At 46.1% G+C, this 14,656-nt stretch overlaps 1 protein-coding gene across 1 annotated transcript; it reads right to left on the bottom strand.

The window, feature by feature from the left end:
- Nucleotides 1-4,561: 4,561 nt before the first annotated feature.
- On the bottom strand, nt 4,562-12,458 carry TNIP2 (TNFAIP3 interacting protein 2). The gene is made up of 6 exons (XM_084266921.1): nt 11,946-12,458; nt 9,317-9,622; nt 7,397-7,480; nt 6,586-6,867; nt 6,087-6,206; nt 4,562-5,601 (listed from the first exon to the last, which is right to left on the bottom strand). The coding sequence occupies exons 1-6, from the start codon at nt 12,411-12,413 to the stop codon at nt 5,320-5,322; spliced, it is 1,542 nt and encodes a 513-aa protein (XP_084123047.1). The 5' UTR covers nt 12,414-12,458; the 3' UTR covers nt 4,562-5,319.
- Nucleotides 12,459-14,656: the final 2,198 nt, after the last annotated feature.

The raw sequence follows: 14,656 nt of genomic DNA, 5'->3' as shown, positions 1-14,656 counted from the left end.
CACAGGTTGGCACCTTGCTTTCTGTGGCAGCAAGTCACTATTCCCTTAGTGTGGGCTCCTGTCTCAACAGAGAAGGTAACCATGGGCATTGCCCAAATCCAGACCACTGTGGAGCATGACCTGCAGCTGTAAAACCTACTGTCCTGTTCAGCCGTGTCATTTTGGGCTGTGCAGGAGAAGTTTGGGACATGGTGGAAGCAAGTCTGGCTTCAGCAAGGCATGGGGTGTGCCAGAGCTGGTGGGACAGACACCAGGCTTGCCTGGTGAAGTGCGTGCCCCTCCTGTGAAAACTGCCTGTGGTATTTGCATGTAACCAAGAAGGTGTCTCTTGGCAATTTTAGAAAGAAATCAAACCAAAACTGGATGCTTTTTGTAGGAAGACAGATTTGACAAAGAGATTGAGTGCAGCATTGGGGGAGGAGGGGAGAGAGGGTTGGACTGGTGACAAGGAAGGGATGGAGGTGGATCTACAGGGACTGCAGAACTGGGTCCCATTGCTCTTTCTCCTTCCCACTCCTTGAGAGAGTGTGAAAGCCTCACACAAGGTGAGTTTGTGTGACACTGAGGAGGTGGGCATCAGCCCGAGCAGCCAGAGCAGCCCTGCTCGTGGTTGCTTGGCCTGTCCACCAACCAGACCTCCAGAAGATGTGCTGGAGGGCTGGCCCTGGCAAGGACCATCAGGGGAACAAGTGTGGTTAAGCCAAGTTACACACTTCAAATAGTTGCGGTTTTGTGTTTTGGGATTTTTTTTGGTGCCTTCTAGAAATAAACTGGATCATAACCCACTGTCTGTTTCAGTGCTGGTCACAATGGAGCTTCACCTGGTATGGAAATACCTCAGGGTCCTGAGGGAGGCCACTGGCCACTATAAATGCTGTACATCCAGTGCATGGTGTGAAGAGGTCCTGCACCAACAGCTTCTTACCCATAAATGTAAAGAGGGAGGGAAAAGTGGATATACTGAAGAGAAAGGGGAAGAAAGCACTGAGCGGCCGTGAGAGCAGAGGCCGTGCCCCTGTTTCAGCAGTTACTGCCTCACCTTGTAGACCTCCACCCCAACCTTGCTGGAGCTCTGACCCCCCTGCAGCTAGGCTAGCTCACTGCAGGGAAAGCTTCAGTGAGGGTTCTGGGCTGCTCTTGGTCCTTAGTGAGTTATTTGGGGCACCAGGTGAGAAGGCAGGAGTGCTTATTAACCTGGTACCCCATCTCTCTGCTGAGGTTCTCCTGGGTTGACCGAGTGCTTTGTAAGGATTTCTTACCCTTTCTTACCCTTTCTTACCCTTTAGGGTAAGAAATGTCCATGTCGTCCCGTCCCCCCCAGCTGAAAGCTACTGAAGCACAGTACTAGGAAATGTTACTACAGCATACTTTGAATTCACATAGATTTTGTAGAAAGAATTTGAGACTTCCTTTTTTAGAATGAGAAATGCTGCTGTTCTGAGTACAACGGTGTGGCATCTTGTTTGGAATTTCCCTTGCTTTCTATATATACACACGCAGCGCAGCCACAGGAAATGGAAGCTTAAAAAAACACCGTACAGCATAGGTACCTGCTGCTCGAACAAATCTGCTTCTTGCAGTTGGTTTTATTATTAGTGAGCACCTAATCTCGAGGCTTCATTTAAGGCTTGTGTTAAAAGATGTGATGTCCTAAATCATTGGAGGGGGAAGCAGACGTTGCCTTAAAAGTCACAGAGAAGCTTTTGGGGCTCTAGACTGCCCATGCTACAGAAGACAGCGTTGTTGTTGAACTTCTCTCCTTTGGGGCTTTTGGGGTAAGGACCAACTTCTGAGGCTTCTCCCAGTTCTTTTTTTCTGAGATTCAGTGAGTCAGTCTTGCCTACAGCTGCTGTCATGATTGTGTGTTAAGGGCCTACCTCTGCGTGGCAGCCAGTGTAATTGTTACCAGACAGCTCTTGCTTTAAAAGCCCAGGCAAGGGGTAGTTAGGCCCAGGAGTGATGAGAACCAGCGTGCCAGCACAGCCCAAGAACCTCCTTGTTGGTGAGAGGGCTGCTCAGGAGCTCTGTGCTTGTGCTGGGTCAGAACCTTGGGCTGGTTTGGAGAGCAAAACTTGAGGGAAAGTAATTTGATGAGGGAGGAATTTTAGGAGAAGGGATGGACTAATGATGAATGTAGTTGGACCAATACACCTTGGCAGCTCTTAATATTGTAAGACACATTCCTGCACGTCCCACAAGAGACAGCTATCCTGCCTCCTCCCAGCCTCCCTGGTCACGGAGAGGTACCTGTCTGTCTTCTAGTATTGCCATGCCTCTCCAGCACAGACACTGCCCAGCAGCAACAAGAGATTCACAGAAGCCTGACAGAGCGTTAACTTTGCCCGCGAACAGGCTTTAGTTATTTATCTTGGGTGCTTTTAGTTACCAATACAGCAAACAAGGAACCAAGCCCCACATGGTCACGTAGATTTTCTGTATGGTTTCAAGTCTCTTGAGTGAGGACTTGTTCCTGCAGTTTTACAGATGTTGTGTGTTTCTGTGCCTGAGTAGGGTATGGATGGATATTGAAAGTTCGTAAAGTTTGTGCTGCCCAAAGTTCATTTTATGCAGTTACTTTTTTTATGCTTTTATTGCTTTCTTTTGGGAAAGGAGCTGGGCTGCTTTTAGTGTCAAACCAAACAAGGCACATGCTACTTGGAATGCCATCCAAGTGTGAGGCCAGAAGGAGCTTTCCTTAATTCAGAGGGCTCAAAAAATGCTGGGATCTCATAGGTGCTTTCACTTCAGTCTTGGCAGAGTTGCCAGTTTTAACACATTCTGGTTGACAGGTTGAGGAGCCTGAACTGTTAATGTAGGTGGTGGTGGCAATTGCTTCGGATGCCTTGATGTGTGTGCTCTGCCTGGTGTCGGGAGGGCAAGTGAAGAGTTTTATACTACAGAGTTGAAGCACTGGGTAGTAGGCAAGGTTTCTTTGGGAGGAATAGGTTATACCCTATGATCTGAAACAAACGTTTGCATGTAAGACACTGGTAGCTCTTCATAGTGTGTGTAACTGGGTTCTCAGTTAAGACAAAACAACAAGAAACAGGTAAAGCTTTTTACAAGCCAGAAAGAGGAAAAAAGAAAGCCAGAAGGAAATGGCAAAATAAGATCGCTCCGAAGTGAGGTATTTTTCTACTGAAAACCAGCAGATCTGTCCTAGATTTTTGCCACATGTATTGAAATGCCAGTCATCTATTATGTAGCTTGATAGCTGTAATCCGTGTAACTTCACCTGATTGTTGGTCCAGCGTGATCCTCTGTGGAGATCTATCCAGTTTCCCAGCACTGATGTGCCTCCTTTCCCAGGATTCAGACTCTAATCTCTGCTCTGGCAAAGGGACTGATTTGCAGGTCTTGAACCTGCAAGAATATGTACTATTACTTTCTGAGTACTGCAGATTCTCTTACCTCATTCTTGCATATAAGAGTTGTAGGTCAGTCTGTCCAACTGTACCCACAGGGACTAACATGAGTAGAAACGAGCAAACTTGAGCTTCTGAGTGATGTATATTAGAGCAATGATCACCTCAGTGCAGTAAAGAACAGAGCACTGCCGAGCTCTAACTTACTGCTTGGTTGTGTTTGTAAGTATCTTGTAACTTGGATCACTGAAAAAAAAAAGAGCAGAATGTGGACTTTCATCTATCGCTGGCAATACAGTAGCGCTGGATGTTGAAGCTGCAAACAAGGCCTGCCTAACCAGAGCAGTCAGAAAAAGTAAGATTAGCTTATGCCACAGGAAGTTTAATCATATGTTTCTCAGCCTATATTCTGTGGTCTGCATCTGATCTCTAAGACCTTAAAAGGCAATGTATAGAATGATCACCAAATAAAAAAAAAAAGAAAAATCTGAGCGTGTTGTGTTAGGGAAAAACAATCACAGGTTGGCAATCGATTAACGAGTAGATTAGTAAGAACCACTGCCCCTGCACACAGTGCATCTTTTTTTAGTAACATCCCACCTAAGGCAACATTGGCATAAGCCATCCTCTTCCTTTGGGGCTGTAACAGGATCACCAAAAGGACAAATCAAGAAAAATATACTCTTCCTCACCTATCATACTGGGAAGGAAGCAAAGCAGAAGACAAGAGTGGTACACAATTTTCTTAGTTTCTTTAATTGTGAAAGGTCATGGCTGTACTAGGCCCTTACTTTGTATCCCATCCTTAACAGCAGCTCTGGCATGTTCAGAAACGGCTGGTAAACCCTGTGGCCCTGATCCTTCACAAATCAAGGCCCTGCTCTCCGTTGAAGCAATTTTAGGTGTACAAATTTATCTCCAGTGCTGATGGGATAAGAAGAAATTTAAGGTAGCATTGACATCATCACGGATGTGTGGCTGGGTAGGGCATGAAATGTGTTCTTGTACATCTCAAAGGTCACTCTTCCTCTCAGCATATTTGAAAATATGTCTGAGACACTGGTTGTCACCAAAGTAATGAAACAACTCATACCTGAAACCATGACATCTAGTTAGCCCTTAGCATAATTACCAGAACTACTCCTCATTTAAATACTTACACTGAGATATTTTTTTTTGACCACTTTACTAATGTAGTAAAGCAACTGCACAATCACTTTTATTATAAAAATAATCCATAGGTAGAATAGGAATACACTCAATAATTACACAAATACACATTTAGTAATGTGTGAAATAGTTACAGCACAGAAAATAATAAATATCCCTGTACATTGTTTCTGTGCAAAAAAGGCAGGCTAGTTATAGTCAATAACCAGCCCTTTGTTTTCTTCACTTCTCCTGCTTTCAGTGGAACACAAGGATTTTCAGACGAGATGTCTGAAAGTTCAGCCTCAATAGACAAGAAAATACTTTTGCTTTTAATCCAGATAAAAGCACAGGAAGACTCTTCCCTATCTTCTGCCACAATGTTCCTCCCCTATTCTTCAGCCTACTTTTTCAGAAGAGGAGGAAAATCTCAAGTTCAGTGATTTTTTTTCACGAGCCCTCAGACTGCTGGTAAAGAATAAGCCTCCCAGACGAGTCAAGCTGCACTCGGAAGCTAATTACCACTGCAAGTTTCAGTTCAGTTTGTAGTACAGTTTGCATTCTGCTTGCCTTCCTTGTAGCTGTCAAAAAGAATTCTTCAGAAAAACACTTTGCTTTATCTTGAAGTCTTTCATAGAGTCCAAGAGAAGGTGAAATCAAGTAAGAGGTAGATACTGTTCATCTTCCTAATCCCTAAGAGCTGTCTGTTTGAATTACTCTGGTTTAGGACTGTAGGAGATACGCAGAGAGCCAAGTTTTACTGTCTATAAAGTAGTGATTGACTTGCACGCCTCACGTCATGTGGTCACTGACAACATTCATCCACATGCTTGAGGAATTCATCACTGAGTTCATCACTGAAAAGCCTCATACAATGAGGGCATCTCAGTTCACCCTGTGCCCTGCCCTCCGACCCCGAGTTCCCATTGTCCGCAGGAGGAGACGTTTGCTCAGGCTGTGCGGCGGCTCTTCTCGCGCCTGGCTGCCCTGGGCTCTTGCCTCGCAGGTGTTCGATGTTCATCTGTACGCACATACGATTTTGGTTACCAGTGTGAACTCTGACATGGCTATTTGTGTCCTTTAAGTCCTAGAAAGGGAAAAAAGAGCTCTTGAGAAAGAGGCAGTGAAACGGTATTCCTTACCAGAATATCTTATCAGCACTATCTGAAGCACTGCTCGTGTTTTTATCAGAACACTTGATAAACCATGCATCAGGTTTGGCAGTTTTACTACCACAGTTGTAACAAAAGCTTGTGGAAAACACAGAGTATAGCTGGTATGCTACTTCAAAGCTGTCACTGTTACAAGAGTCACGGCTGTCCTTCTCTAAGGATTCACCCTTATTATGTTGATCCAAAACAGAAGGAAAATAGACTGCGAAAGGGTATTACATCTGTATTGGGAAGCATCTCCTCTAGAACTGACTACGAAATAATTTAAGTTTTTAATAGCTGCACTGAGCTGAAATGGTTTTAGAAGTACTAAGATTTTTTTTTATTCTATGTAAAAGTATATTTTTAGTCCTGAACCCTGTTGACATCCTGCATGACAAGCAGCATGTTGCTTTCTTACCTGTCGTCTCGTTAGCTGATGTTGCAGGCATGCGATTTCTGCCTGAAGTTCTTGTATTTTACTCTGTGCTCGTTCTCGGTCTGATCTCTCAGATGTGAAATCATCTTTATAAACTAGGACCTGTAAAGGGATTTGTATGTTAGTATTTTATACATAAGAGCATTGGCAGGTTAGGTTAAAAAAGAATCAGGGCTGTGATTCCTTTGTTTGTAAATACTTATTCCCAGAATTTCAGTATTATTGTCTCTGTCATGTCTGCAGTTTGAGGGCATTTGTAGTTCTTTTTTTGATCTTTCATATTGTGAATTACAGGCAGCAGAACAGCCTGCAGTTCTGTAAGTAGTGTGTTTCCTTTAAACCTGTGGTGTTAGCTATCTGCACAGCCAAATGTGTCAAGACAAGTGGCAAATGTCAAAAGAAATACTTTTGATTTTTTCCCCCTTGGACTTCAGTGGTCTGAGAAGAAACTAAGAACTCTAGGAAAAAGAAACTTAATGACCTGCTGCTCCAGCATTTGTATGCGCTCGTTGTCTCCTTCACTAGCCTTCTTCACATCTTCTAATTCTCTCTTTGTTCTTGTGCATTCATTCATTTTTTCTTCCAGTAGCTTGTTTAAGCGGAATATCTCCTTGTGCATCAGGTCCGAATTCGTTTGTGCTGAAGTTAGGCAGTGCTGCTGCTCCAGTTGTGACTTCATCTCTTTGAGCTGCAGGTGGAGTCGCTTCACATACTCATCCCTACTGGCATCATATTTCTGCCATTTTGCATTTAAGTCTTCCACCTGAAAGATTACCCAGGAGACTCATGAAGAAGATGTGAAGACACAAGCTTCTAAGCTTTCATAGACTGTCTACATCTGCAGGACCAAAATTCTCTAACAGATCAACAGAATAAGCTGATTCCACCACTGAGAGTGGATGAGCCACTCAACAGGAGAGCAGAAGATTAACATACTATAAGCCAGACTCTCCACGGGCAGCCTTCCCCACTTGCCAATCCATAGGGACGGTATTAAATGATATGGAATGGCTGGGGGCTGGTGATCAGCCTGGGCCTGGTGCTCTCCTCGTGGGGTGGAATCCTGATGCATGGAAGGAACACCAAAACTTTCTTCTTCGGTGTATTTTTAACAACAAAACCCAGTACATTAAAAATAATGTCATAATCTAAGGGAACAAAGACTATGAAGGGCTAAGAAAAGTTTTGGACTTGCATTAAGCTGCCATTTAGTTAAGATTAACCAGGCCTTACTTATTCCAAATTTACTGTAATTCAAAATATTTAATCATGTACAGAATGCAAGTACTCACATGAGCTACTTTTTGTTTTAGCATCCTGTTTTCATCTTGTAGGTTGCAGATAAGAGCTTGAAGTGAAGTTTCGTTGTCTAAGAGCTGTAATTTTCAGATAAAGGAAATGATAATTTAATTTAAAAATCCCAAATGCTCCTTATTATCCTGCTAAACTGGAAATAATTATTGATTTTTAAAAAATCCTCCAAAACTATTTGCTATCAGAGAAACAACTACATACATCTAGGTCTACTTATTTCTAAATACTAACAGCATAGCCTACAGCTTTTATTATTAATAAGCAAAAATGTACTTGGGTCTTTACCACCTTAGTGTTGCTTTTAAATAGACCTGTGTGGTGGAGTAAAAGCCTATCTTGTCCCACCAAAGTCTGAGCCTACTAAAGGTAACAAGAAAAATACCACACATGTTACAGGCATGAAGGTCTAAGCTGATGATAAGAGCTTAACAGTACACAAACTCCTTGGAAACTACTTGTTGGGAGTGGGGGAATGCATGACAGAGACACAGGTATGCCTTCATCTTGCTTTGATATTCCTGGCAATTTTGGTCAGTACTAGGAAGAAATTACTGAGGGAAAAAAACCCTGCTTGCTAAATAATTGACTAAAATGATACCTCTTTTTTTACAGTTGTGACATCTGCTTAAAAAAACCCCGGTGTACATGAGTAATATAGAACACTTTTGTACAAAATTCCCTAGAATCAGCTAGTAATTGCATCTGAAATTTCTCTTCAACAGGGAAGTCCCCACTGTACAAGGTTAGCTACTTATTACATATATCAAAGTCAATCAAGTTTCCTGTCTATCAATTATGTGTAAAGTAAGACAATACTAAATGCTTCAAGTCCTTTAAATGTTCTTTTTTTCTCATGTCTGGTCAACCTCTGTCTCTTACAGGTAACTTGAAGGCGGGTTTTCTTTGGAAATGTTCCTTGGATGCTTTGCACAGTGGAAGTGAGTATGTGCAACGTTTATCATGAAAGCACAGGTGACTGGTCATGTGAAACAGTGTTACCACTACACAGCAATAATAGCATCAGGCAGAACTATTCTTTTTATAGTGAGAATTAGCTGTAGCATCCTACTTGACACCCTGACCTGTTACTGGAGGCAGCACCTCTAATGTTACCTCATTATGGTATTACCATGACTTAGTGCCCAGAGCAACAGAACGTGATCTACCTCTACCCTACACTGAAAAGCTTCAGCTGAGGTGATGATGTGGCAAGGCCACACAGATATTGGCAAAATGCATCAAAAACCAGGTGTTCTTTTGTGTCCCTCAGCAACATTACTGCCACCTTCCTATCATGAAGCAGTTTTTCTAACCATCCCTGCTGGAGAGAAACATGGCCTTCACTGGGAGGCCCAGGGGAACCCCAGAGCAAAAAAAGAAAAAGTAAAGCCACCTTGACTCATTCTTCCCTAACCAACTTTTTCTGTAGGTCTGTACTACGTGTGCAAAGTCAAATCCTGATCTGAGAAGACCACGTGCTACAGAGTTCTTAATATAAATACTACTTTAAAATATCTCTGCTTTGTTTTGTGATTTAGATGCTTAAATAAGTAATCTGGAGATACCACCTTGAAAAGCACAGCACCATCTAGTGATGCACAGAAGCATGCTGCGGTCTAGAGAAGGTATTGTCTCCTATGTCTGCAGGGAAGAATTGTAATCATGGAATTGCTGAGGTTGGAAGCTCCTGCTGATGAGATGAGATGGCCAAAAAGCAAGTGACTGATAACTGCTTCCATCCTAAATTATTGGTACCTTATTTATCTAGAGCTTGCCATGGTATTCTTTTCACCCTACAGGAAATACCTTTCTCACTACTCCACAGCTACAGCTATATTGTGTTTAACATCTCAGAAGCTGACAAGACTTTAAAGCAGCATAGCAGCAGTAAGAATTACCTGATTAGATCTTTCAGTAGGTATCTGCTCATCCGCATTTCCCTTCTCTTTCCTTTGCTTCTCTTCTAGACATCTTGCCAGATGCTGACACATTTCTGCTGTGGATGCTAATTTGCGTTGAAGCTGGTGAGTCTCATCAGTGAGTGAACGGCACAAAACATCGCTGGTGGCCTGAGCCTTCTCTCTCTCTGCCAAGCTCTTCTGAAGTCGCAGGATTTCTCTCTCCTTTTCATATGGAGGCTGATCTATCATCTGCTGTATCTCTCTGGTTTTCTCCTCCAGCTGCTGATTCAACTTCTGCACTTCCTAAACATAAGGGGGAAGGGAAGTTATTTAAAAGCAAAGTGAACTCAAAGGCCAAAATATTCCTAGCACTGAATTCCGTATTGCAGCAATTCCATATTGCTCCTGCACTCACTGCAAAGTGCCTGAGGTAAAATAGATTTCTAAATAATCACTCCACCTTGGAACTGGACAGATCAGTCAATCAGAATCAAGAACTGCTCGAACAGCTATACAAACACTTTCTAGTCAGTAGAATGAAGAAAGTTGAAACAAAAAGCAAGTAGTCAGGAAGAGGTTATGAGAAGATACACAGAAGCAACAAACTAAACATGGAACTTACAAGAAACAAAGTGGTTTAAAAAGGAATAGCTGTGGAGACTGAGAAATGTTTACTGGCCCTGAATTCTACAGTTAACAGGTTGTAGAGATTTTCCTCAAAAACCAAACAAATTGGAACTGGAAAATCACGTTATCAAAACCCAGTGAAGTGCATTCACTGCCTGGCACTGTCACAAGGGCACAGCCGAGACAGCATGCACAGCAACCTCCCCACCTAGGAAAGGATGAGTGCTAAGGACAGGCAAACAGAAAATGAAATATCTGTGGCAGCAATGACACTATTTTGGCCATAGCTGACTCTGAGATAGGTGAGGGGGTGGTCTGACACACTCTTAGGAAACTGTATCTCCTTGCCATGTGTTGTTGTTGAATTGGAAGCTCTGTGGGATCATCCAGGCTGCATGGAGCTTAACTCCTTTGCAGGGGTTTGGAGAAGCAAGGAGTTTGCTTGCTCACTGGCTACAACCAATAGTACCAGGCATCTGAGGTACATCAGTCCTGACTCTGTGGAGAACAACTTGTGCTTGATACCCTCAAAGAGTAGCAGATGCTGGTAACAGAAACCTCTGCAGCAGTACTCCTCCAGAATCAACGATGCCCTATTTGCCCATGTACACCATGAGAGAGGTACAAGTTTTACTCTACCCTTCCAGTACTTGGGGAATGATAATGGACCTGTAAATCACAGGGAGCACTCTTTTTTGTTGTTTTTTTTTAGGGACAAGGATTTCAGTGTTTTGGATTGGGTATAAAATATTTCCTTCTAGAAAGAATAAAATTCAAATATAACTTAGAGAAATAGCACTTCTTGTTACTCCTGACATTTAAACTCTTTAGCATCATACTAAATGCTGAATTTCCCCTTTGCTATAGATTAAACACATTCAGCAACAGACTTCAAAATACATTCAGATACCACAGGTTTGTCATCTGTCTGTAAAGTCTAAGTAAGGTCATCCTGTATTACAAATTTCCAAACTTGAGCTTATTTAAATGCATTTTAGGTGAGTGTCATATATGGAAAATGTTTTGTATAAGCATTAGGTCAAGAGATTGCTTATGACAAAAATGCTTGTTTCAATTTTAAGTACTGCTTCTTGGTTTGGAAATTCCTTTATGCAGCCTCATACAGAAACAAATGCTTTAAAATTCTTTAAGTATTTTGGCCCGAACATGGGAAAGTCTTTATGACAGTAACAAAAATATCACTTGTGGTGGACGGGAGGGGATGCAGTTCTGAGACTTGGGTTTTTTCCTATCATAAAAGATAACAATTTCCCTAACTATCTCCCCTCAATCCAGACTTGCCAGTTACTTCTCCAAGTACTAACGTGCTGCCATAATGCAAAAGTCCATTTCAAGTGGGCTTCAGGAAAACACACTCAACAGGAAAAGCGGCAGCACCAGTTGCTTCTCTTACAGAAGAGAACTGCTGCATGCCATTAAGAGGAGCATCTTCAGTAAGTAACACGGAACTTTGGAATTTATGAGGTTTTGCTGAAGACTTGTAACGCCACACTGAGATCTTGGCTTAGCATTTGATAGTTTCCCTTCTTGACCTTAATGTGGTGGGAGCTACTGTTGGATACAGATGCCCGGATTGCTCTTGGCGCAGCCCGACAGCCCAGCGACAGAGCAAGTGCTGTCAAACGCACCAGCTCGTCAGTGCACTTGCTTTCCTCTACCGGCTGTGCCACCCGCAGCTTGCTCTGCTCCCCCCGGGCACATCACTTCACCCGCCTTGTCAGCGCCGGTACCGGCGCACCCCCCTCCGCTCCTACAAACGCCATCAAGCAGGCTGGATGCGAGGCGGCCGCATCCCGCGTTCAAGGCAGCCCTTTGCCGGGGTCGCTAATCTTAGGCGACCCGTTTTTCTGGAGAGGAGCGCCCAGGCACGGCTCCCGCGGAGAGTGCGCGGGCACGGCTCCCGCGGAGAGTGCGCCCTGCGCCCACGGAGGCGCGGCGCTGCCCGGTCGCCTTGTTCCGAGGGCGGTCGCGGTTTTACCTGGCTCAGAGCTTCCACTTTCCGCGCCGAGAGTCGCTCGCTGTCCCTGAGCTGGTCCCTGGCCTGGCCCAGCTGCTCTAGCAGGCTCTCCACCAGCGAGTGGGCCGGCTCGGTGCCCGCCGCCCCCGCCTCGCCACCCTGGGGCGGCTGCGGCCGGGCCAGGCTGCTCCGCAGCTCCCGGATCGTCGCCTCTTTGGCAGCCAGCTGGAGCTGGAGGTGCTTCAGTTGCTGCGCGGATTCGTGATACAAGGTGCAGACCGCGTTGTACCGAGGCACTTTGTTCTTTAAGCTCCTGTTTTCCCGGTGCAGCTTCTCCAGCGTCTCCTCCACCTGTCTGAAGCGGGCTACCAAGGGGTCTGCACTGCTGCCCTCGCTTACCGAGCACATGGCCGGGGAAGGTGAGCCGTGGTCACGCTGCTGCCCCTTCTCTTTCTTCTCCGGGGCGAGCAGTAATCCAGCTAGGTGCATAGAAATCCGAAGGGGACCCAGGCAAGGCTGGAGTGGCAGCTGCTGCTTCGCTCTTCCGCCTTCCCCGTCGGGGGAGGAGGATGGCCGCCCTGCTTTAAGGGCTCGCAGGGCCCGCCTGTTGCCCTTCCCCTCCGCTTTCCTACCGCGCAAGCCGGGCCGGGCTCCGCCTCTGTGAGGGGGGAACCCCGCTGCGGGGGTGGGTAGCGCTTTCCCCCGCCGCCAGCGCGGGAGCCGGCCCCCAGGGCAAAGCTGGCCGGGGAACCCCGGCGAGGGGTGAAGAGGAGAGAAGGCGGCGGAGGGCTGCGCGGGGGGGAGCGGGCTTGAAATCCGTGGGGGGAAGCGAGGGGCGGCTGAGGGGAGAGGGGAAGTCCGGGCTGAACGAGGAGCCGCTGAGGGCAAGCGACTGAGCGTATGAAGAAGGAAGACTGCTGAAGGGGGAGCGGGGTCCGGGGAGCACGAGGGGACTCCGGGCCCAGCGAGGGGAACGGCGACCGGTCGGGGGAAGAGGGGCGTCGTGGTGAAGTTGGGACCGGCCAGGGGAGGAGAAGGGGTTCCAGGGAGCGAGCGTCCTTCCAGGGGCTGGAGGACGGGGCTGGCCGCGCGTTGCGAAAGCCCCGCAGCTCGGCGTCCCAGCAGGAGCCGCTGCGGGAATTTCCCGGCTCGGAAGGGGACTTTCCCTGCCGCCGGCGACCCCCGCGACCGGGCTGCTCGCCCCACTCCGCCTGCCGACAGGCCCCGGACGTGGCCCGGCCGGCGCATGCGCCGTGGACCACGGCGGTGGCACCGGCCTGCCCCCAGTGGCACCGGCCGGTGACCCCCACCCCGGCGCGGCAGCGGCGCCTGGCTCCGGCGGTGAGCGAGCGCCCGGAAAATCCTATATAGCGTCTGCAGGGAAGGCTTTGGCCCTCCCCGAGGGCTGCGCGCCTTTGCAGCCTTCGAGGAGAAGCTTGCTGTAGGAGAGGCCTCGGGGAGGCCGAAGTCTCCGTGCCATCAGGTAGCGTTTATGCCCTCAGGATTGCGCGGGGGGGTGTGCGGAGATGGTGAGAGCGCAGCCAGGTGCTGACCCTGGATAGAGAGAGGCCTGTCAGCCATCCCCGCGTGTGTGCAGCGCGGCGATGCAGCCTGTGCAGAACGCAGCTCTCCGAGAGCTTACCTGGGGGTAGCGTTCATCGGAGGAGGAAGGGGGTATGGTAACCTGGCCCCATGTAAAGCGTGTTCTGGAATGGTTTAGTTACGTCCACATTATCGTACTGCTGGAACAGCTTGGGAGGAAAAAGCCTTAAACCAGTAAAAAAACCTTAGGTTACGTTTGATTATCATTTGTATGATGTTTGTTGTGTATATACGTACCTGTGTGTATGTGCATGGAGCTGTGGATGTGCACACAGCCGTGCTGCACTGTGTTCAGCACAATCACAGATGGTGTTTCGGGACCAAAAAGCACGTCTGTCCAATCAGAGAGCAAGTGCAAATCACGGCATGCCAGTGTCAGAGGGGGTCAAAGGAGGCGGCTTCAGTCGGTGTGAAAGATTAGCCTGCTGTGTTGGTACCCTAGCCACAGGGGTCAGGGTAAGGAGGTGCAGCAATGAAAACAAAAGGTACAGAAGAATTTACAGGAACCAGAATGCGATGAAAGGAGGAGAAGATACTGAATTTCAAAGTCAAGACACTCTGTCCCCTAAAACATTTCAGCCTTTCATGAAGATGATTATTCTAAATTGAAGCAAGAGGTTGCAATCAAATACAGGGAAAAGTATTTTCCTGTAACAGTAGCAAACATTGGAAATGCTTCGAGCAGGAGTTTGGGCTAGAGACATCCTGAGGTCCCTCCCAAAATGAATTATCCTATGATTCAGTTCAGGTTTTTCAAGATGGCAAGTTGTTATTTTGTCACTTCAATTATGCTAGAAGAGATTATCCTAAAAATTAGGAGTAATATATTCAAATTGGTCTTTTAGCGTAGTGATTTCTAAAAATACAATGCAATTTAATGTACATACAAAATGCTGTGTGACAGAAAAGGGTAAATTGCCAAACAGGTCTGTGGTGTATTTTATGTTTGATCTTACAAATAATGGAAACATCCCATGATAAAGCACAGTGAAAAATCTGTGTGGAATTTGAGCTTTTTAGTTGTAGAGAGTTACATTCTAGAACTTTAAAGACACTGGTTTTGCTGTGAAGAAAGTCAAGTTCCTGCTTTAAAATAACCATGCTTTCGAGTTTTCCTACATTACTGGAAA

The sequence above is a fragment of the Gallinula chloropus genome (assembly GCF_964237585.1).
Source record: "Gallinula chloropus genome assembly, chromosome: 7".
In the NCBI taxonomy this organism is placed as follows: domain Eukaryota; kingdom Metazoa; phylum Chordata; class Aves; order Gruiformes; family Rallidae; genus Gallinula; species Gallinula chloropus.
Note: the sequence above shows the minus strand (reverse complement) of the source record. Positions and strands in the feature narration are given on the sequence as shown.

What these genes read in the sequence shown, in the direction of transcription:
- TNIP2 (XM_084266921.1), bottom strand. Translation starts at nt 12,413, where the DNA reads ATGCACCTAGCTGGATTACTGCTCGCCCCGGAGAAGAAAGAGAAGGGG. An exon ending in CTACTGAAAGATCTAATCAG is followed by an intron (nt 7,481 to 9,316) that starts GTAATTCTTACT and finishes TGAAAATTACAG; the next exon opens with CTCTTAGACAACGAAACTTC. An exon ending in TAAAACAAAAAGTAGCTCAT is followed by an intron (nt 6,868 to 7,396) that starts GTGAGTACTTGC and finishes GTAATCTTTCAG; the next exon opens with GTGGAAGACTTAAATGCAAA.